At 38.8% G+C, this 23,496-nt stretch overlaps 1 protein-coding gene across 6 annotated transcripts in view; it reads left to right on the top strand.

Moving 5' to 3' along the window:
• Positions 1–23,496, top strand: part of dnmbp (dynamin binding protein) — a 48,195-nt gene that overhangs the window by 18,276 nt on the left and 6,423 nt on the right. For 2 of the 6 annotated variants that reach the window (XM_079596086.1, XM_079596085.1), the window contains exons 4-8: positions 2,523–4,739; positions 20,668–20,864; positions 20,953–21,052; positions 21,144–21,291; positions 23,371–23,388. In XM_079596086.1, coding sequence (XP_079452212.1) covers positions 2,523–4,739; positions 20,668–20,864; positions 20,953–21,052; positions 21,144–21,291; positions 23,371–23,388 — 2,680 coding nt within the window. Of the gene's footprint in view, positions 1–543; positions 589–2,522; positions 4,740–9,497; positions 11,369–20,667; positions 20,865–20,952; positions 21,053–21,143; positions 21,292–23,370; positions 23,389–23,496 lie in introns of those variants that run through there. The other 4 variants (XM_079596088.1, XM_079596089.1, XM_079596087.1 and 1 more) reach the window with 4 other exon arrangements.

Genomic DNA, 23,496 nt, shown 5'->3' with positions numbered 1-23,496 from the left:
TCTGTATATAAGGAATTACTCGTAGGATCTCTACTTATAAGGAATGTACTATATCACTACAAAGGGAAAATGTAAAAAATTATGAATTATGCTGATGTTTAATGCACATTTACTCACCACACCGCACATTAAGGGCATAATTTACTCACCCTCATGTCATTCCAAACCTGTATTATTTTCTTTATTCACAGAAAAATTCAAAGGCATAATGGAGTCCCAATCATGAATTTTTGGACATTCTGCTATTTATTTATTTTTGGTAAAAATAAAAATAAAAAATAAAAACTATAGCAATAATATCTTAAAAATCATTCCTTCATAAAAAGCTATCATGTGGTATCAGAAGTCTTGTTTTTCACAGAAGAAAGATAATCATACAGGTTTGGAACAGTTTTTTTCTTAATGATTACGTAATATTCATCTTTGAACCAGTTATTGCTTTAACAAAGAAGTGTAATCCATACATAGATTGATTACCGTTGAAATACTGTTAGGTAGCTGACCCTTAAATCCCTTTGTACTTCTATTTTCTCTTTCCTTCAGCATAAGTCCTGCTTACTCAGAGTGGCATAATGTCATATATCAGAGGTACATTTTACTTTTTATAGTAGACAGTAGAGCCCTAGATTGTACCCCTCCACTGTAGTCACTGTTATGAGGGGATTTAGAGGTTTAATTCCTCTGTTTGCTGTTTTAGCTATATTGACTTAAAAATGGAGGCTCTGATTCATAGATCTGGTTTATTCCTGATATATCCGTTTTATGGTCTATTTTTAAGCTTATATCATCAGAGTTTCCAGATTTAAAGCACTATACATTCAATTGAAAATGCCATTTTTAAGAAGTGATCCCAGTTCACCACTAGATGTCACTAGTTGTGTTTATATTGTGTAGAGATAAAATATTCATAATCCTAACAGGTAATACAAAAAAATAAAATCATATTTATGTATAACTTATGTTATTTCAATTAGTTCTGTAATGTTTTTTCTTCTTTTCATTGCTTGCCTTGGACAGTTTTTTTGTGGTGTTTTGCATAATACACTGTTAATGTTTGTAGTAGTCAGTACTGATCTAATGTGGAAACTGTGATTCGTCCAGTGCACACTTCCTTGTGTGTGAAAAACAGCTGGCCATTTTGATGTGAAAAACACAACTGTATTAATTTAGTTTCCACTATCATGTCAATAGGGATCATATACGCTGTTCTAATTTATGAGTTAAACACAATGGGAGGCAGAGAGTGTCTGTGTGGAATGTGACCCCTGTGACTCTAATGGACATTCTGGCTCCTGTTGATGTCTCTGTGTGTGTGTGTGTGTGTGTGTGTGTTTGCTTACTAAAACTGACCACACCAATGACTTGAGGTCAGAGCAGAGGTGAGCTTCACTCAGCTCTAATGCTATTTACAAGGACAGCATAAGGGAATGAAGTCTTTTGCCCTGACTGTGAATATGAGTGTAAACGCAATTAGACAGCTAAAAGTTACATTTCCATTTACTATTAAGGTACTTAGAAGGGATAGTTCACCCAAAAATTTAAATCCTGCCATCATTTATTCACCTTCATGTCATTTGAAACCTATGAACTGACACATTAACAGAATGACTTAAAAAAAACAAACACAAACATGGTTTAGCATGAGACAATTAGGTAGAAAGATGTTTATGTAAATAAGTATTAGCTAATACAAAAATACCCCGAATGCACATAATGCAAAACCATCTCAGACCTTATACATGTTATATGATTATTTTAAGCTTGACAGAAGATCTGATTGTTGTTCTGTTGCACATGCAGATGGACATCTTTCGCATCTTGCTATTTTTTTTTAATCTTTAGAAACTTGTGCCATTCACATCGAATTTAAGACACTGTGTCAAATCAAAAAATGTATAGTTTAATAAAAATAAAAAAAGATTAACAATGCATTACATATTAAGACTAGTATTCAGAGAATGTGTCTTTAATAAAAGTGTATGCTGTTTTAATGTACTGGCAGTTCTTTTGTCTAGAAAAAGCCTACCAGTTCAATAAGAATTCACTGATATTTCAATTCATTAATTAATTACTAAATTATTTATCCTGTTTGTCTATCCTTAGATGTTTTATTCATTTAATTACTTATTTATTTTACAATTATTTTACACCATTCTTGCCATGAAAACTTTAGATGCTGATATAAAACACAAATAAATATGTGATAAAAAATGATAAATAAAATCTTAATAAATATATTCAAGATACAGTCTACTCTATAGACAATCTCGTCAAGTAAATTTGTCTATTTTTCTATTTTTTTTTTTTTTTAGATATTTCTACTAAAATAAATAAATGAAACGCTCATTAAATTAAATAGAAGTCATGCAAGAAGGCTGCATTCTGAACAAGATGTAGAGGTTTCATTAAATACAACTGGAATTTGATTTATTGCCATTATTCTTGTTCTGGTTATCACTTTGTGATATCTCAATCCTTTTTTATTCGTATGCTTATATCTTGTTCTCTCTCTCCTGCTGTAGGTGATGTAGTTACTGCTGAATGCAGTGTGGATGCTGTGTGGATAAGAGGGCATAATGCGTGGGGCTCACGTGGGCTCTTCCCTGTGTCTTGCGTAAAAGAGCTAGAGCTTTCTGGTCGTTCCAGGCAGCTGTCAGAGCGCAGTGCAGCCGCCCAGGCCTCTGAGCTCCCCCCACACGCACTGGGCCAGGCCCGTGCCCTCATGAGCCTTCACGCCCAGCTTGACGAGGAGCTAGACTTTCGCGAGGGTGATGTCATCACCATCATAGGCCTGCCAGAACCTGGCTGGTTCCAGGGAGAGCTGGCTGGCAGGACAGGAGTTTTCCCTGAGGGATTTGTGGAGCTGCTCGGACACCTACGCTCACCTCTGGAGGAGCCTGAACTTCAGACCCTGGAACAGTATCCGGCTTACAGCATGGAAGAAGAAGAGAAGAAAAAGGAGGAAGAGCGGGATGAGGAAAATCCAGAAATGGAGACTCAACAACAGCAAGAGCAAGAGGAAGAAGAAGAAGAGGAGGAAGAAGAGGGAGCTGTATACGGTATTGCGCTTTATGAATTCCGGGCCCTTGAACCAGGCGAGCTAGACTTTGATGTCGGTGATAGGATTCGTATCCTCGCTACGCTGGATGACGGGTGGTTGGAGGGGCAAATACATGGCAGAAGAGGAGTTTTTCCCCATCGATTTGTCAAGATGGAAGGACAGCTGCAAATCGTCCCACAAACTGAGACTTTAATTAGTGAAATTAGTGTTCCTGAGAGAGAAGAAGAATGTTACACTCCCGATTATACCTCAGTTCAGCATGATCGTTCGGTTGCAGAATATGGGCAAGAGTGGACTACCCAGGAAGACAACACGGTGTGGGACCTGGATTACTTTGAGCGCCGGGAGGAGGAAAGAAAGGATGACCTTGGGCACTACATGCACTCCGATCAAAGTTCTCAAGAGAGAGGAATGACTCCAAGTCAATCACAGGTTCAGTCACAAGAAAGAAGTCGAGAAAGACCCCCACCCCCTCAAACGCAACCTCGCAGAGCGAGTAGCTCTGCCCACAGAGGAGTCCGAAAGACCAGAATGGGCAGCCCCAATCTGGGTAGACCCCAGCTGCCCCCCAGGCCAAGTCTTCATGCTCTCAGCAACCGGCAATACAGCAACGGCTCTCACACCAGCTTACGAGAACCTCCCCCAGCACCCATCACGAGGAACCAGAGCCTTAATCCTCCCTCCAGATCCTCACCTACTTTCACCTGGACGAGAAATAATGGTAGCTATGCCTCTCATGACAGCAGAAACCCCTTCAGCAGTAAAACCTCTGGTGAGAAGAACAGGCAGAAAAAGCTAACTCGACACGCAAGTGTCAATGATGCAGATCTAATATCCGGTGGCCGCAGCGATCACGGGGCATGGTCTCAAGGACAGGGTTCAAATGGGTTACCGACATCTCAGACGATGGGGATTTTAGATCTGTCATCTGGGGAACTTGAAGCCAAGCTTTCTCAGCAACTGATAGAGTTCGAAAGGAGCTTGCCGGGTCATGGCAACGGAGCAACGGAACAGAGACGATGGGAGGAGGTTAGTGGCGGATGGGGCAACAAAATTTCCCGTCACTTCTCCATTATGGACTACAGCAATGAGAATGACATAATCCGTGGCTCCTCCCACTCTTCGATGGAACATCTTTTGCCCGCCACTTCCTCTCCATCTGGCTCCGCATCCTCCTCTCTGGAGAGACGGAGAATGCTGCGCCCACCTCCTCCTCGACCTCGGGTCCTTAGACCACCAGCACCTACAAACTTGCATTGTTCTCAGACCAATGGTCGTATTGCTCCTCAGCCTTACAGACCCGCACGTCGGGCACCACGCCCACCTCCTCCATGTCCACGCACCAATGCTGTGACGTCCCGCCCCCCTCCATCCACTTCCAATCCATTTTATAACTCGCCAGAAGAGGAAGAGACTGTTGAAGAGGTGGAAGAGGCAGAGGATGCTCTGGAGAAAGAGATGGAGAGAGAAAGAGAGAGGGAGCAGGAGCAATACAGGTTACTCCTGAGGTTGGAGGAGGTGGAAAGAGACATTGATATGTATTCTCACACAGCCCAGGAACTGCAGGCCATGCTGGAAGAGGAGCAGGATGAGACTTCGAGACAACAGGCTCTGGAGAATCTGGAATTCTGCACCTACACCATGGAGACACTAACCCTGGAGCAGCAGCAGCTGCAAGGTACTCTTTAATTCCTCTCTTTATTCTCATATCAGTAGATTGTGTTTTTACAACTGCTACAGATATTATTTGTATCTGATATTTATTCATTTATTTAGCATTTATTCATTCATTAAAAAAGTAGGAAACATTCAGCAATTAATTATTGTTGTTGAAGTTATCGTTTTAGTGCTGCATGTTTCTCACTAACTTAATAATGGTTCTATTATTTGACTAATAATAATTGGATTGGACAAACATATTGGATTGGACAAACATACAGTATAATAGTACTTAATCGTAATAATTTAATCGCTATATGTTTCTCACTTAATGAATGGCTGTCATGTACATTGTACCTGTGTATATTAATGTTTCCTGTTGAATGCACAATTGCACAATGACACCAAGCAGTTGCATTTATTGCTAGAAAAAAATTGTTGGAACCGATTATTTGTGTTTTATTGGCTATTTCTGTAAAAAACTGAAATATATGTAGTAGCATGAAGTTAGACCGTATCAATAAGTTCTTCGACTTACTTCCCTGAGACTTGTGTTATGACTTGGTTTCCACATAAGCTACTCTTATTTGTTTTATGCTAGTCACACTCTCTGTCAAAAGAGAACAGCAGCTCACAACCGTTCTAGAAAACAACCTGTCAGCTGGCCAGCTTCAGCCATGCATTAGTTTGATTTGAATACGTAGATTTCCTCACAATATTCATCCAGTATCTTCTTTTGAGGTCAAATTACATCTTGTATGTTATAGGTGTTCCTAATGAATGATTTAGATATGCCTTTGAAACCGTCATGCAAGGCAAAGTTCACCGTACTGGGTGTGTCGATACACAGAACTTATGTTAATTTATGTTCAAATTCCCCGCACTGTGTGTCAACATAACTTGTTTCATATGAAGTCCATCTATATAAATTTACATTGGCTGGTTTGCAAACATCTTCTCAAAGTTGTTGTCAACTATATTAGGATCTGAAAGAGGAATTTATAAGCCTTCGTCCTTCGAACCCTCTCTCAACGCCGTTGTGTTATATTCAGCAGTTTTTCACAGATGGTCTCTGCTTGACCTTTACACATAACCAAGGAGTACAACACACCCGAGCATGCATAGGGCTGAACCAATGATAGGCGGACCTCATTTTCGTATAGGATAGAAAACACCTTGTTGTTTCTCAGAGTGGATAAAATCAATAGACAGTGGCACTGGGAATATCATGTCTTTGCGCAACAGTTGCTAAAGTCTGATGTGAGGCATTTTGCACCTGATTTACTGTACAGTATAACATTTTGTGAGCTCTACGAGCCATATCTTGTGTTTAGTTATATTTTAAATGGTATCACCTTATAATTTCATTAACATCAGTATATTACCTATGTGTGGAATGCTGGTCCTGTTGGCTACATTTTTCCCCACATACATATGAAATACATTCTGAACCTACAGTATAGTAAGAGTGGCCTCTTTGCACCACTGTTTCTCTCTCTCTTTCTCTCTATCTCTAAATTTCTGTTTGCATGTCCATTTACCCTCACAATCCATGTCTCGGTTCTGCTCCTGTTTTTCGGTGAAGTAGTGGACGACATATAGTAGTTGGGCCTCTTTGGAGATAATGGGCAGTAGTAGTTTCAGAGCCAGACTCTGGAGCTCTCTGTTGCAGCCTGTGGTGCGTCTCGCAGCCATTTTGGGCCATGTTCTTAGAACCAGAACCACACATGCACCAGGTAAGACTTGAGCTGAGAGGGAGGGAGCGGAGGAGGGTGTATATCTCTTAGCATTTGGTGTTATTGAGCTCTAAAAGGAATTTATGTTTCCTTTTCATATGGAGAATGCTTTATTTAATTAGTCACTATTTCATTGCCAAAGCATTGTATTTTCTTGCTTTATGTGTTTTTGTGTTCACAGCATGTGGCACCATTATGTGTGTCGCATACTCTGTTTGCACACAACTGTGTACACATCTTGCTTGATAAGTGTAACCTGCTTGCTAGACACAGCCATTTATTTTCAAGTGTAAGAGATAAGGAATTCCGTTTAAAACTTGGATCGGGTTATGGATTTGATGATTGGTCCATTTTAAAGCAAAGGAGCTTTATCAGTGGCTCTCCAGAAGTGATTATCAGGCACAGTGCCTTTGGTTTGGAGCGCTGCCAAAGTCTTGGTGAATACCACTTGTTTTCTGTAACGCCTATATGTCTTGGAAAAACAACACTGTTTGTGTGTGTTGTTGAATTAACTTAAATTTAAAATATTTTTTTCTCTTAACTCTTCTTCTTACCTCTTTTAGTTTTTTCTTTTAGTTTTTTTTAATTGTATTAACTAATCAAAATAATAGTTTGTTTGTGTATTTTTATAGTGTGTGTGTATTTACAGTATTTACAGGCCTAAGTAGCCTAATTTCTTCATGAGTTTCTTTCTCCATTTAAGTAGGTGCGTGTGTTGTGTCCGCATTTATCATAACAGGGTGTGTTTCTCAGCAGGGAGGGTAGAAACAATGGTTATTTATTGTTAAAGTGCAGGGAGTCACTCAAGAGCCTATCAGCCGAGCCTATCGTGCTCGTGAACAGCAGTTTTGTACAGGAGGGAGGAAACACATTTGTCATCTCTTCTCGAATGGAACAAAAGACAAGACTAAAAATTTGGAGTAAGATATAATTAGAAGACTATATTGGATAAGAAAGAAAGAAAGAAAGAAAGAAAGAAAGAAAGAAAGAAAGAAAGAAAGAAAGAAAGAAAGAAAGAAAGAAAGAAAGAAAGAGAAAGAAAGAAATAACGAGTTAAAGGCAGTTTTGGAGCTGTTTTAAAAACTTTTGTCTTATCAGACCCACAGGTTCTCATATTCTCATGTGCTATTCTCTTTCTGGGAACAGTTCTTTCCATAGTCACATTGTTGAAAGGGAGACAGAGTTGTGATTTTTGGTTCTGACAGGCCCATTTATATGTGTATCTGTGAGTAAGTGTCCTAGCTCTTTTTCTCCGTCCACAGCCCTTGTTCTAATTGGGATCTGTTTGGCAAAAGAGCTCATTTGTGTACTGGATCTAATCTCCAGCTCCCAGCTTTTCTGTCCCCGTTTCATGCATGAAAGCCTATTCAGGTTTACAGAAGGCTCTTTAAGGAGCTGCGTGATCCCATCGCCTCCTAGAAAGGCTGAGCTATTGGATGGAGGGCTATTATAATAACAGAGATGAAAGGAGTGGCATACGAGAGCTGTGTCCTCACCTCTGTCACAAGCGTCCATCTGAATGCTTCGTTGATGTAATTACTTTTTGGGTCTTGTTGTGTTCTCTGATAGTTTTGAACTAATCAAAATGTATGAAAAAAGCACTTATTGAGGGATAGTGCCTGTTTCGAATGCTCTTGATCCACAAGCTTGTCTTTCACAAATTGTTTACCCTTTATCCGAGGACATTAAGAGCCACTAACTTCAGAGTGGTTTCAAACTCCCTAAGGACATCATTTTCTCAGTAACACTTTGTGTCTTCTGATTGACACTCTTCTTTTAGATATTAACCTACAATATTTAAGAGTTTGTTTGGCAGATTTTAGATAGAAATATATTAAATGTGTTTTTTTTTTACATAAGACACCAGGTGCACCATGTTTGAAAGTAAGTTCAGTGTCATTTCAAAGGATTGTACTTGTGTAAACAAAGTAAAACAACTCCATTACACAAGAGGAATGTCGCTCCTGATGTCCCTGAAGTGAAAAAAAAAAAAAAAAAAAACATGCACAGTTTCGGTCTGCCCCATATAAAGAAATGTGAGATCTTAACCACTGATTATCAAAATACCAAAGTTAATAAAGAAGAGAGGGCAATCAAGCAGGCTTGCAATCTATTATTCTCACTTTCTTTTCAGTTTTAGCTTGTGCAATATTGTGCATTTTAATCCAATAAATACTTTAAACCACTTTCTTGTTCTCTATTTACCATGTTTTCACATTACTAGGGTTTGTGTTCAGTGGCAGATTCTCAGTTCTGTGTGCAGTACGAAATCAGAGTACTGTGTACTGTTTTGTCTTTTTTTGTAGAGGGGAGTGATATACTATACTGATGCGCATGAATAGCATTTTTTTTTCTTCGCATGAAAAGATGCCCTAGCCTGTGAAACCCGGGGCAGCCTTTAACAATGGCTCATTGTGAAGTATGCAGGCACTGCAGTGCACAGTGCTCTCTGAAATAATCGGCCTGTGTCCAACTTTATACTTGTAGAAACATGAAAGTAGAAGATTATGAAATTCATGGGAACCTTGCTCCTCTAAAACACGTATGATGAGCAAGTTAGAACAGATAAAGCTTTGACCCTGCTTTTCACAGAATGTTCAGTGTGTCAGGTTGTTTTTGTAAGCATATACATCTGCTAGACATAAAAACGCAAGCAAAAACTGTAAAATAGTACAGCTTCAATATACCTGTATTAGTTGCTCGACAGCCTAAAAGAGTCCTTAAGAGGCAGATTCAGCTTTGCTTGAGTAATGCCAAGTTTAAAAACATCTCAAAGAAGTTTGTGGAATGAAAGAGGATAATGCTCCCTCCTCTTTTGTGAAGTCCAGCCTGTGTTTTCGTGCAAACAGAGACTCCAGCCAATCACAGCCTCCCTGTAATCCATTCATGTGACTACGTTCAATGATTAACCCTAAATGCCTCCCCTTTGCCAAGTCTCTGTTGTTGCCTCTTCCCTCCCCCACCTCCTTCCCTCTCTTTCTCCTATTGGCTGGGTAGGCGGAGAGAGAATCAGAGAGAGAGAGATTGAGTTTCTCAGGTCTAAACCAGACAGTCCTGTTCAGTCAGCCGTCAGAGAAAGAGAGTTAGAACGAGAACAAGAGTTTGAGCATGCCTGACAGGTGGAGTCCTCTACATCTGGACCTGGAATGTGAAATCTGGGGAAGCTAATAGAGCTTACCCTGTTTGCGGACTCTCACAGCCATGAAGGGACAGGTGACCTTAGGACATCCTATGTCATTTGCCCCAGTGCCCTGGGACTTCAAGAGGCCTCCTCCCAAAAGAGGTAAGAGCGTGGAAGAGTTGGTGAGTGAGGGCTGGGAGAAGGAGAGATGCATGCAAATACTGCATTTTCAACAGCAGCAACAACTTCAGCAGCAACAACTTCAGCAGCAACAATTTCAGCAGCAGCCAATCATGTGCCCACAGGACTTCAGACCTGTACCGGGACACTGGGAGCACCAAGCCTACCTCGGACAAGCCAATGGGTACCGTCACCAATGCTGGGAATACGAGGACTGGGACAAGATTCCTTACCAAGAAGTCCCTCCGCAACAATTCTTCTATCAGTCACCAGAAGCAGTGTACCAGGAACCAAGGAAGCCACAGGAATGTACCAGCAATCACTGTTTCTATCAACATCGAGAAGAACTGGATTACTCTGAAGACAGAGACTTTGCACAGAGCCCAAGGAGTAAGGAACGTCCTGATCATGTGACCCGGTACCACTCTTGGGAATCAGAAGAGTACTTCGAGGGCCGAGAACCTTACAGTCGCAGAGATCGTTATGGGTACAATTTCGACCATGAAAACCGGGACTACTATGATAAGGAGCTAGATAAATATAGAGATCCGGACCGCAGGGGCCAGGATTACTATGACCATAAAGAGCTGGATAAGTACGATCGTTATAACCGCAGAGACAAGCACTATGACAGTAAACATCAAGAACACTCCAACACAAGGAAAAATGACCGGTACAGATCTAGAGAAGCAGACCAGTATGACTCCAGAGACAATTACCAGTATGAGCGCTATGATCGTAGAGAGAAAGACCAGAATGATGACAGAAAAGGGGACCGCTATGACCGTAGTCACTGTGAGGAAGGCCGTAGGAGAGGCGACAGCTACCAGCATAGAGAAAGGGACTCACTAGATCGAAGAGACTGTGAACGGAATGTACAAAGTAAAGGAGATTACTGTGACTACAAAGAAAAGGTGAAGATCTGCAGTGACTTTAGGAAAGATGACTACTGTGACAGTAGAGAAAGGACAGTCGAAAGAGAACTCTCTAAACTAGATGATAAGGAATTGTACGAACGTAAAAAAGATAACCACTATGACCTCAAACCAAGAGACCGGTATGATTACAGAGAAAATAGCCAGTCTGAACAGAGGGATCGCTATGAACTTAAGGAAAGAGACTCTTATAAATACAGAGAGGGAGATCAGTATGATTGCAGAGAAAAGGAAGTTAGAAATTACTGGAAAGATGAACGTTATGATAGTGGTGTTAAAGACTGCTATGAAGACAAGGGTTGTGAGAGCGATCAGTATGACCAGAAAAGCAGGGAGCGTTACAGAGATCTAAGGTCAAATTCAGTTGAAAAGAAACAAGACGATTACAGTTTTGACCACAGCAGTGGAAGACACTGCAAGGAATCGGAAAAGGATGTTTATCACAAGCAGACACTGAAGGAGAGAAGGTCGTATGAGGATCCTGTAAAACTCACTTATGACCAAAAGGACCAATACAGCGATCGCCGGGGTTCAGAAAAACTGGATGTGGAAGGTCATGGCCGCACACGGAAGCCCGTTTACGTGGGTTCACTGGACAGGAACAGCTTCTATAGGAAGACAGCACCCAGCTCTCTCAGGAAGTCAGAATTTGCCACCAACAGGAAAAAGAAACCAGGTAAAGCACATCAGTACCAGCAGCACATTCAGTACCATTACAATAAATCTGTGAGATCAGAGTAGGGGCAAAACACACCTTGATGGTGGCTATGGGGGTTCTTTACATAACAGACTGAGTCAACTAACAATTTTAGAAATGTCCGCATGGATATAGTCCATGTTTATAGCTAGCTTTTGACCTTGTCCTAGAGTTCTCCAAATCAATTCAGGAAATGCCAAAAGTGCTGATTGTGTTGTCACCATCTTAATGCATGGGTATGCAAGTCTATGAGACTAAGCTGTCTAAGCTGTCAATGTGGAGCAGAGTTTCATGGGGTTTTTTTTTCACTCAAGAGGTGAACTTGGAAACTTGCAGGGAGGGGTGAACTTGTCCAACGGGTTTGATTACTTTTCAGAGATTTTGTTGTCTGTCTCTTCACCCCATTCGTTCTCTGCGTCTCTCTAGCTCTCTCTCCCTCCCTCCCCTCTCCAGACTTCTTTTCCTTTGTTTGACAACGTCTAGTGTTTAATGTTTAATGATTTTAGATGGAGATAAAAAAAAAAAAAGCACCAAAATATTCAAAGCCAAAAAGTTCCTTTTAAGCATCAGATGTTACATCCCCTTTGCCACAAGCTTTACTTTGGCCCCAAAATGTTTTTAGATGTTTAAGCTGCATTTATCTCTAATTTTTATTTGTATTTTTTTTTTCATATCTAACTTTTCAAGCATAATACGTGAAAAATATGTTTTTAGTAATCAGCGTTTTTGCTAGTCATATTTAGTTTTGCATGTCCAGAAAACCAAGGGGCATCCACAAACACAATCCACATGATGCTAAACATTTCCTTAACTACTGAGATTTCTCAACTAACTAACTTAACTTTTCTGAGACATTTATTTATTAATAGTAGTATAAGTGTATTACATTAGAGACAGCTACCAAGACATAATAATTAGTTTGTGGAATTAATGCAATTAGATTCATACATCTTCAGTGTGACTGCTTTCCATTTGTTTGGGGGGAGGGGGCACTGTATATCTACATTTAAAATTGTCTACTTCAGGTTTGACTGACAGTCAAGAATGAATGTTCCTCAGTTATAGCAGCCTCATCAGTATAATTTGATTTTTAGCTTGAGGTGTCATTGTTTGTTATTGTTGTCACTGGTTGGTGATGGGTGCTTGCAGTGGGTGTCTCCCACTCTGTGGGAGTTTCGTCTGGCTTGTGTCATGTCTGACACAAAGCAGGTGGTCAGTTCAGCCCAGGGTAATCCTCTATAACCTAGTTCTCCAGTCAGCACCTCAACACAGTGGGGAGGAGGAAGAAAAAAAGACTCCAGGGGAAATCTCTGGGACTAGGATGTGCTTGGTACCAGATCCCTCCCCCCAATTCCATATAGCCTTCAAAGACCTCTTACTATTGAGTTTGGGGCACTGTGAAGAGGAGGCCCAGGGCGACCCAGACTGACTCATAGTCTGAGGTTATCTTTTTCAAGATTGACAGAACTGTACTCCTACTCTGTTTTGGCTTATATTCACTGATATTCACACTTTTGTCCAATAGTAATTCCTAGAGAGCTGCATTCTTATTAGCAGAGTTTGGGAAGTTACTAAAAATGTACAACACTACACTTACTAATTAATTCTCTGAAAACAATATATTATTATTATTATTATTATACATCATTATCACTGTTATTTATAGAAAAAATCAAATTTACTTAGAATTTGAGCTCATTTGGTATTAACGTTTTGCCAGTATAATGATCACACACACACACACGCACACATTATTTGTATATTATCAGAAGTGTATGTTGGTGTGCCTTTATTTATTGAGTCGCCTGTTGCTGGTCTTTGTAATCTCAGTGCAGCTGCCCATGCCAGTGGGCTGGAAGGGGATTAAGAGGAAACCTTCAACCAACCCTCACGCAACGTTTGTACAACAGTAAGTCAAGGGCCAGCTTGGCAGACAAAAGCCTCAAGTCAGGCTGAGGAGGGAATTAGCTAGTTAATATAGGTCAGGAGCTCTCACACATTGCCTGAAAAACAAATGCTACATTACTGCTCATTGCCACATACGGTTGCCTTTGCCCTTGACTTACTGCAATTTTAAATCGAGACTAAATATTTACACGTGTTCAGAGTTTTTCCTCCAAAAGTGCTATTCTCTAAGTTTATCAACACTCAGACACTTCCTATCTAACAGCACAGATGTGTCAATGACAGTGCACATGAACCATAAAGATCTATGTTAAGGATCTCTTCGTTGTGTAACTAAAAAGGAAGGCTCTCAGTGTAGCCAGATATCACGTCTTTGTTTTGTGCATAAACATTGTGCTTTGTCCAGGGGGTCTCCTGATAAACGACCCTGAGTGTTAGGATGCATGCAGTTACGTAATATCTTTGTAATGCTAATCTCAGCCTGTTAAGGGGATTATACGACTAAATGACTTGGACTACACCAATATGCACATTGAGTCATGAGCATGATCTTATCACATTCTGTGAATCAGGAGTTCTGTGTAAAAGAGGTGGTATTGTGAACCTAACATTCAAACATAACATCTAGATTAACCAGTTTAATGGTGAGATTTTGATAATGCTGTAGGTGATGTGAAAGAGAAGACAAAGAGTCACAGTTAGCCAAACTAACTCTGATGCCAGCTGCTCGATAAACAGGGTGACCAAATGCTTTCACAAGGTGAAAATATGCACAGTTCTAGCTGTTAGGCTCACTCAGGGTGTTATATTCATTAACACTCCAGTTCATCTCAATGGGAGTTGTTCGGCTAGCACAAGAACCCCCGGAAGTGTTCAGCCATCTTTGCTCATGGGTGCTCAGGTCTCAGTTTTTGGGCTTGTCACCTAAGCCGTAAATGTCCACTATAATAATTTTTTTCTATTAGTGATGCAACAAAAGTTTTTAGCCTAAAACAAAACCGAAAATAGTTTATTTAATAATTAATTGAATCAAATGTATTTAATAATCAACACTCAAATAGTTGTATACACGCTTTTAAGTTGTGCATAAGGCAGTTTTTATAGATGTTATATTTATAAACTTTTTAAAGACCCCCTGTGTTGAAAATCAAGTTTTTAATGTTGTTTGTATGTCTATGTGGTGTTTTAATATACTTTTTAAAACAAACCATGTGCAAATTCATAAGTCAACACCTTTGCTGAGTATTTTCTCCTCAAAACCGCAGTGGACCAAAGCCAATCTCTAAAACGCGTTTTGAAATTGCTGGTGTTTCTGACGTCACAAACTACCTTGTAACCAATCACGTCCCACAGGGGGAGGGCTTTAGCATATCATAAACTATGTTGTGAAGCAGGTGAGTCTAAATATGGACAGTGAATGGCTTACCTGAGGTAAGTGTAACATTATGTGACATTGTTTACAAGCTGTTTTATTGACACCTTTCAACAGTTGAAACACTGATTGAGCAATTACATTAACTTGATACATTTCAGTAAGTTTTACTGTTTCTTTCAACATACCTTCTGATGTTCATTCATGTTTATTTTGTGCTGTAATCATGTTTCAATCAATGATTTAGGTCCTCCAAAACTGTTTCAGCAAAACCTAAAATTCATTTTTAGACAAATATTTTGGTACATCAATAAATTGTATTTTATTTGGCTAAAATGTCAGTTTCAGAATATGTAGCTACTTTTAAATGAAGTGCAAAACATGGTTTTATTTCATTTGAGTATCGATTTCACTGCAATAATGGATTGCCTCAAAAAGAGTCTAAATTTCTTCAAAAGAGCCCCACTTGATATTCCTGTTCATTACTTTCTAGATACATTAGATATGATGTTGCAAGGCCACAAAATTGAATTTGTTCACGCTCTTATTAGCAAACAATGCCCGTCTTTATTTACTTTTCCAAATAAGGTTAGGATGTTTTGAAACAAGCATGAGTCTGAGAGGATATGGAGTGGTTAATGGAATGCTTGCTCGCGTTTATTACGGGTGTGTCACATCCCACACAAATCGGACATCTGACTACGGCGCAGAGAACTGGAATGTAAACCTGCAGCCTATTGAACAACAAAACAAAATACAGTGTCAGTGACGCAGATTTCAGTGGTGCAACTCAAGTAATTGATAAAGAATGTTCTAAGCCATGTTTTTCTGTTCTTATGCAATATATATATATATATTTAAAAAAATTCACATATGCAGAATTTGAACAGTTCTTCTAAGCCTTGTAAGATTTAAGGAAGACATACTTTCATTTTCCAAGCCGTATTTACTCCGTTCTTAATTCTGACTAGTGCCGAAAATCTTTCAAATGGATTGGATATTTGTGGCTTGCAACAACATCCAGCTTTCACTCACATACTATGCGTCTCGCTCCCACACTTACTCTCATGACAGTTGTGAAAGGTGTCCATGGTAACTGGGCGGTCTTATGTGAACTTTGTGTTGAACACACAGTCCTGATCATTCATGTGACCTTAAACTAGAAAGGGAAACTAGAAAAAACAGCTCTGCGCAGTCAGACCATAAAATGCCCTTCAGTTTCACAAGAATAACAAGGTTATCAATTAATTTTCAGTCATAAAATAGTTTTCCTTATTTGTTCTTGCAAATTTACTTAAATGTTTGACCTTGTAGAATAATATATAGGATAGGCCACTTTATATGCATTTGTTTGATGATTTGTTTGATGACTTTTTCAATACCATCCAATAAATTTGCTCTCCCATTTGCAAGTCTGTACCAACAAATATTATGAATGTAATATGTATGAATATATGTATGGTGTATATATATATATATATAAATATAATGTATATATGTGTACCATACAATTAATTACACTTAATTATACACACATATGTTTATGTGTTTATAATTAATTATAAATAAATAAGTATATAAATAAGTAACTTAACTGATCATTTTTTAAATTCAGCTCGATACACATCAAATAAAATGGACGCACACCTGCTTCCCTGCTACACCTGAACAAAGACTCCTACTTTAAACAGAAAAAGATTAAGAGAGCTGAAAGGCAAAGAGGCCTTGGCTTTGAGAGATACTCAAGATCTTGATGGAATTTCAGACTCAATGAGTTAAGGCCATGGCCCAAGAAGCTGGTCACTCCAAAAATGTGGAGTAGACCTCCCTAAATAAAGAGTGTCAGTGTAGTTTTTTTAATAGCATCAAAATCCAGCTCCAGGCTTTAGTGTGCGGGTAACTGTCTCGGTGCTCGCTCAGTTGTGTGTAATGGTGCAGGTTCCCATGCATTCAGATGGTAATACGGGGACAGAGTGGAGTTTGTGTCTTCCAGAGAGAGTCTTCCCTGTTGATACAGTGGGACAGAGCGATTCCACTCAGCTTTAGAGGAATGCACCGCCTGTGACCTCTGGTGTGTGTTTGTGCGTGGCAGTGAAGACGAGGAGTTTGGGGGGTAACAGGTGGGTGATGTCTTAGAGGCCCCGTCTTTTCTTTGAGTGCTGCCGAGACACAGAAAAGCCTGAAGATAGAATTCTTTTTCTTTTTTTTTTGCTTCATAGATGAATTGAAATGTTCAGTATGATTGGCAAATCAGTGTTTTGGTTCATGGGATAAAGGTGTTTGTGTGAGGAAGTGTTGTGTGGCTGTGTACACTAGTGTATGCCTCTTGTCTTGACTGCATTGTTTGATTGTCCACGGTTGTACTAAGGCCTTTTCAGATTTAACACTAGTGGTTTATGGAGCATGAACATTGATAGATTTACAATAATATAGTGTGTTCCTGTGCCTTATTTTAACCATTAAATAACTTATTGAAGCTTCATATTCAGTGAGGGCTAAAAGTCTGAGACCACTAGTGAAGATTTCTTTCATTATAAAGTTTTATATAAATATATATTTTATATATCTTTCATTATATAAAATATTATTTTTTTATGTTTTTAAAAAGGTTTTCCCCAAAGTTGCACATTTGATTTAAAAATACAGTAATATTGTGAAATAGTATTACAATTTAAAGTAACGGTTTTATTTTAATATATTTTAAAATGTAATTTATTCCTGTGATGGCGAAGCTGATTTTTCAACAGCCACTGGATCTTCTGTGTCATACTCCTTCAGGAATTCTTCATAATTGTAGATTTGCTCAATTTCTTTTTATTATCAGTGCTAAAAACAAAGTGTCATTTTATGAATAGGAAGTTCAAAAGAACAGCATTTGAAGTAGAATTTTTCGTATATATGTAAAAGTTTCTACCGTCACTTTTGATCAGTTTAATTCAGTGCTGAATATAATTAATACAAAATAAAAAAAATGATTAGCCCTAAACTTTTGTGTGTGTGTGTGTATGTATATATATATATATATATATATATATATATATATATATATATATATATATATATATATATATATATATATATATATATATATATACTTAAATTACATATTTAAATGAGATTTTGAAATCCCAAATGTCAGTAATTATGTGACACAATTTTGTCACATAAGTAAATTTCCTTTGCAATTTATGTTGGTTCAGAGTTTTAAACAAGCCTCCCCTTTTTTGCCATCCTTGGTTCTGCATTTGTGGGAACTATGTGAGCAACACATGGAGTGCACTGGCTGGTGCACGACCCTGGATGCAGACCAAACATAATGTCACAATCAATTATGTTCACAGAAACAGAAAGAGAAGCCATTGTGTATGTGTGTGCTGGGTCGAGATTACCCTCTGCCATTCACAGACCATGGCACACATACAGAAGTCTATGAGCTCTGGCACACACAGTCTTGAAATTAAACCTTATTTCGTGCGCACCTCATCACAAATGCTGTGCCACACACTGAACTTACTGAAGTGTTTTCTTGCTCTCTGTTTCGGGTTTCTCTCCTGCTTTCTGTGTTTCACACATTTACTGCCGTTTTCACCTTTGCACTCTCAGCATTTGCTTGTAAATCACCTTACTCCCACAGACCTGATTCATTTCGAGTTTTGGTTAAATCTATAGGAAACCATGAAACACGAACATCAAAAGGTTTCTGTATATATTGAGTTTAAATATAACTAGTTAACATTCATATAGTGGTTTCATATAGAGTTTTTAGTTTCAGAACAGTGATGAATATTTTTGTTTCAGAAAGACAGAGAAAGTAAAATAATAAAGGCCCTATTTTAACGATCTATAAGCGCATGGTCTAAAGCGCATGGTGTAAGTGCACTTAGGGCTTGTCCAAATCCACTTTTGCTAGTTTAATGTCAGCCAAAATTGTCGGCGCACCCGGCGTATGGTCTAAAAGAGTTGTCTCTATTCTCTTAATGATTAATGGGTGTGTTTTGGACATAACGTGCGATAAACCAATCAGTCTCATCTCTCATTCCCTTTAAAAGCCTAAAACTTACTAAAAAATGTTGCCTGCTCTTGTAGGGTAATAACCAATAACCATGCTATAAATCCACAATATTCATATTAGTTGTCTATCAACAACACCATGTTTTTTTCATGACATTTGAGTTTGAAAAATAAGTCCTTGATCCAAATGTTCTCGTTTTAGACTGTCTGAGCTCACATAGTTAAGCTCCATGTATGAGCTGAAACTCTGTCCATCTGAATGAACATATTGTGAGAGAATTTGCTCTTTGAAGATTATTTTGTTCAGAACAATGAATAAGCCTATTAACTAGATGTGGGTCACAACAGGTTGCATTGTAGCAGTAATATGTGTGTGTGTATGTATGTAAAGTAGAACAATTAGTACATGGATGAATGATGCTGTACAGACCAAAAACATTTTTTTTTTCATCTTTGGTTTGTAGAATGGGCTGCACACTGTGCATCATGTTGATGGACTTTGTACAAAGACTTGGAAAATAACTGTAAATGACCTCATTTATTGTTCATTTAGTTGTACAGTGTTGTAGAGGGATAGTTTGGCCATACAGAGCGTTCTGTAGAGAGATAACATTATTAGTAGTGGTTAATAATCAGTTTTTATTTCATAAATGTTACAGTTTAAAGCCCCTGCTTGTATTGTGCATGATCCATCTTTATGCTTTCATTATATTAACATTATATAATATTAAGGTAATATTAAATACTAATATATTGATAATACATTTTAAAAGTTTTTATTTTACTAGATATTACTTTGACTTGTCCAGTAAAAATGTTTTGTAAGTGTCATCATAGTTTTGTGGTTTAGCTAAAACAACAGGTCACATCCAAGGATGCTTGTTATGTTAACTAATGTAAATTCTGTATTGTAGGGACCAAATGTAAGAATCAATCATTGAATGTGCATATTTTGTCAACTACAAATTTGAATATTGGACTGGCATGTTCCCTGTGATGTCTGTGGTCATCACTACCCTTTTTCTCAGAATAGAGGCTCTGAAGATTTCATTTATGGACAGTTATTATGATTTGACATTTCAGAGGTCTAATATGTAGTGGAATTACAAGGCCATTTGGGTTGCGCTCAAATCTCTTATCAGTCTTTCCCGAATCCGCAACATTTAAGATTTATTGTAGCGTTATGTCAGAGTGAGTCACCACATCAGATGGCTAAGAAGTCTTAATCCAATAACTAAATTAATCTCTCTATTCACATCTGGACAACTCTTACACACGCGTATCACAAGTATATACACACACGGTCATATGCACCCATATTTGTATGCATCCTTCCTTTTTTTTTATTTTTTATATATACTTGAAGTCATCGTAGCTGTCACAGTCTTATGCATAGTCCCAGGCCCCACCTCAAATGCCTCCCCCTGCCTCCTGAGAGGGTCCATGTCTCACTGCGTGCTTTGACAGTCCATTGTGCCTCCATAAAGCATGATCTCAGGCAGCATTGTGGGGAATCACCGATGCGTGAGACCAGATCTCCCTCCCACACTCTCATGCCCCAGACCCATCTGAGTGCCAGTTCTGACCGAAAAGATCAAACAGCAGGCAAACCTAACTCCAAGCCATGTCATCCTCTGGACGGCCAATGGCAACACGCAGGGCAAACTGCCTTCCCATTTCTATTCTTACTGGCAGCTTAATTAATGCATCCCGTGTTCTTTCCTCATGTTTTATAAATGAGTGTAATCCATTCAGACTGGTGTGAAATCTTTTATAATGTCTGTACTGGCAAAACCAAAGTAAGTCAAATGGTTTCTTCCTCTTATATTGGACAAAATATCTGTCTATCTTTTGTTCTATGTATCTATCGTTCTGTTGTTCAATCTGTCATTCTATGTATGGTTTAGGAATCATCTGAAAAGTCTAGTCGACACATTTTAAAACTGAAAGGCTCATGAATGATAATTATTTGACATAATTTTCTCATCAGAGATGACCCTGCTTGCCTCCCAGCCAAAGTCTCTGGAATCATCCCCGGCATCAGCGGCCACCGCTGAAGACCCCGAACAAAGGATGCTGGAGAAAAGATTAAAGGTCATAGACGAGCTTCTGCAGACAGAACATGACTACATCAAGGATCTTCAGATGTGTGTGAAGGAGATCATTCTGCCTTTGCAGAAGAAACAGGTCCGTAAAGATCAAGCACTCAAAAGCATGAATGGTGTATTTTATGTAATGAGAACCATTCAATCTTAAATATCCACATATCTTGTAGGTCCAGAGTATTGATTTTGATGGTCTCTTTGGAAACATCAACTCTGTTATTGACCTTTCCCGTCGACTCTACAAGAGCCTCCAGGACACTGACTCAACAGGTTAGAGCCAAAAAATCACTGAACTCACATTATAGATTCAGATCGGTTTCCATATTGCTATTTTACGATATACATTTTTTTGTTCATCCAGGTCAAGTGTTCCTGGACTACAAAGGTGAGTTGGAGGAGGTTTACAAGATCTATTGCCAAAACCATGACGACGCCATCTCTTTACTGGAGACCTATGAGAAGGATGAGAACATCCAGAAGCACGTGTTGGAGTGTCTAGAGAAGCTCAGGTAATTTTCACTGAAGGACGGTCATTGTTCTTCATGGATCAGATACCTTCAGCTCATTGCATGGTGTGGTTACCACTACCAACGCATGTCCAGATCCGGTTGAGCATGTTAATGCTAGTCAAGATTTTTTAACAGTGTGTAACTGTGTGAGATATAGTTGTGTAGGACGCTAATTGTGTGTTTAACGTTACACATGATCTGTCAGTTTTAATTGTATCTGGGATTGTCTGTCATGAGGGGTTGACAGAATTGTATAGTAATACAGCATCAAGAAAATGCCACAAGGTGTGCTGGCTTACTCGTGACATCATTGAGATATGTCTCAGTGTCTCAGGATCTTGAAGAACCAGTCCATTTTTATTTACTACTACTTTGAATGGACACATTTGATTAGACATAGGATGACTAAAGGCATCTGTGGAATTCCAAAACAGGAAACATCATGGGCCCCCTCTCATTGTCTGGGTTTAAAGTTTTTTTTATGACAGATTATGCTATAGCCTGACTAATGCGTCAGATGCCGCATTGAGTACTCTGTGTGAGAGAAATAGGAAGTTCCTTATTTTATATGCAAGTACACTATCGTACAAAAGTTAGGCTCTGTAGGATTTTTTTTTTTTTAAAGAATTTAAAACTTTTATTCAGCAAGGATGTATAAATCAACCAAAAGTGTCAGTAAAGACTTTTACATTACTACTAAATATTTCTATTTGAGTTTTCTTTTCATCAAAGAATCCTATGCATGTTATCCTATGAAAATTATGCATGACAGCTTCAGCCAAAATATCGAGCAGCACAACTGTTTTCAACATTGATAATAATAAGAAATGTTTCTTAAACAACAAATCAGCATATTTGAATCATTTCTGAAGGGTCATGTGACTCTGAAGACTGGAGTAATGATGCTGAAAATTAGGCTTTGCCATCGCAGAAATAAATTACAATTTAATATATTAAAATCGATATATTTTTAATAATGTTACTGTTTTTATAGTATTTTTAATGCAGGCTTGGTGAGCATAAGAGGCGACTTTTGAAAACATTGAAAAACCTTACTGACCCCACACGATAGTCTATTTGCATTACACAGAAGCTTTGTTTCTCAGTTTTCAGATCTTTGTTGTGGATTAGTAATGCATGGCGGGAGAGGAATGCGCCTCACCTAGTTTCACCGCTTTGTTGGTTTCACTGCGTTCCATCAATCGCTACCAGCCTGTTTCTTTAGCTTTATATATTTAAAAGGCTTTATTTGAACTTAAACACAATTTGCCTATGGCAACTGCATTTCTTGACTAGTTTCTTTTTGTAAACTTTCCTGCCACCTACGTCTTTTAAGCTAGGCCACTTCCTGTTAGTACAGAGTTAAGTTTATTCTAGCTATTTGCTGTGTTTTACCAGATCAAACAGAGAATACAAGGAAATATTCACCAGATTCTATCAAAAGTCCCAGAAATGTTATAGTAGGGAGTGGGAACATGGAGTTGTTTGTCCCAAGTATCGAGGCATTTGCGAAATGCGTGTGCACTTTGCCAAGACTACAGCTTAGCTTTATTCCAAATTACTCTGAATCCACTGGCTAGCATTTTGATTATCTGGCAGGATGTTACTGTAATGAATCTAGCCATAAAAAAAGAGAAATACATAAAGTCCCAAAGAAAAATGTCTGGAGTCTTTTATAACTTTTATCTTCCACCCTTGAGTGCACTAGACTCTGACTGACATTTGATTTTGGCTCTCAGTGGGAGATCAGAAAGGGGCCAGTTGAGGCCCCACAGAGGGTTACTACTCTCCCGAAGAGGGTCACCCATGGCATGAGTTGCCACGGCAACAAGCAGCTTATTAGTCGAGCACACAAATAGTTTTCAGTTCCTTATTTGTCTTGCCCTTTTGCCCGCTGCATTCATGTTCATTGCAGCATAATGGCAAAACCTGACTTTTATTTTTAGAAATAAGCTGTGTGAAACAAGAACATTATATGTGATAAGCTCATTAGCTTCTTTCGAACAAGAGATAGAGGTGGTTTAAAACAACAACACTGTGTTTTTTTCCCTCTCTCTCCTTCTTCCTCTCCCCTGACAGAGGGATATATCGTGAGTGGTAAGTTTAACGCAACTGCATGTGAGGCACCTGACTGCATGCTGAGCATTTATTAACCTGCGTAACCCTTTTCTCCTTGTGCTTTTGTGTGACCGGAGTGACTTGTAT

This window comes from Phoxinus phoxinus, assembly GCF_949152265.1.
Source record: "Phoxinus phoxinus genome assembly, chromosome: 21".
NCBI lineage: Eukaryota > Metazoa > Chordata > Actinopteri > Cypriniformes > Leuciscidae > Phoxinus > Phoxinus phoxinus.
This window is presented reverse-complemented; position numbering and strand designations above follow the sequence as displayed.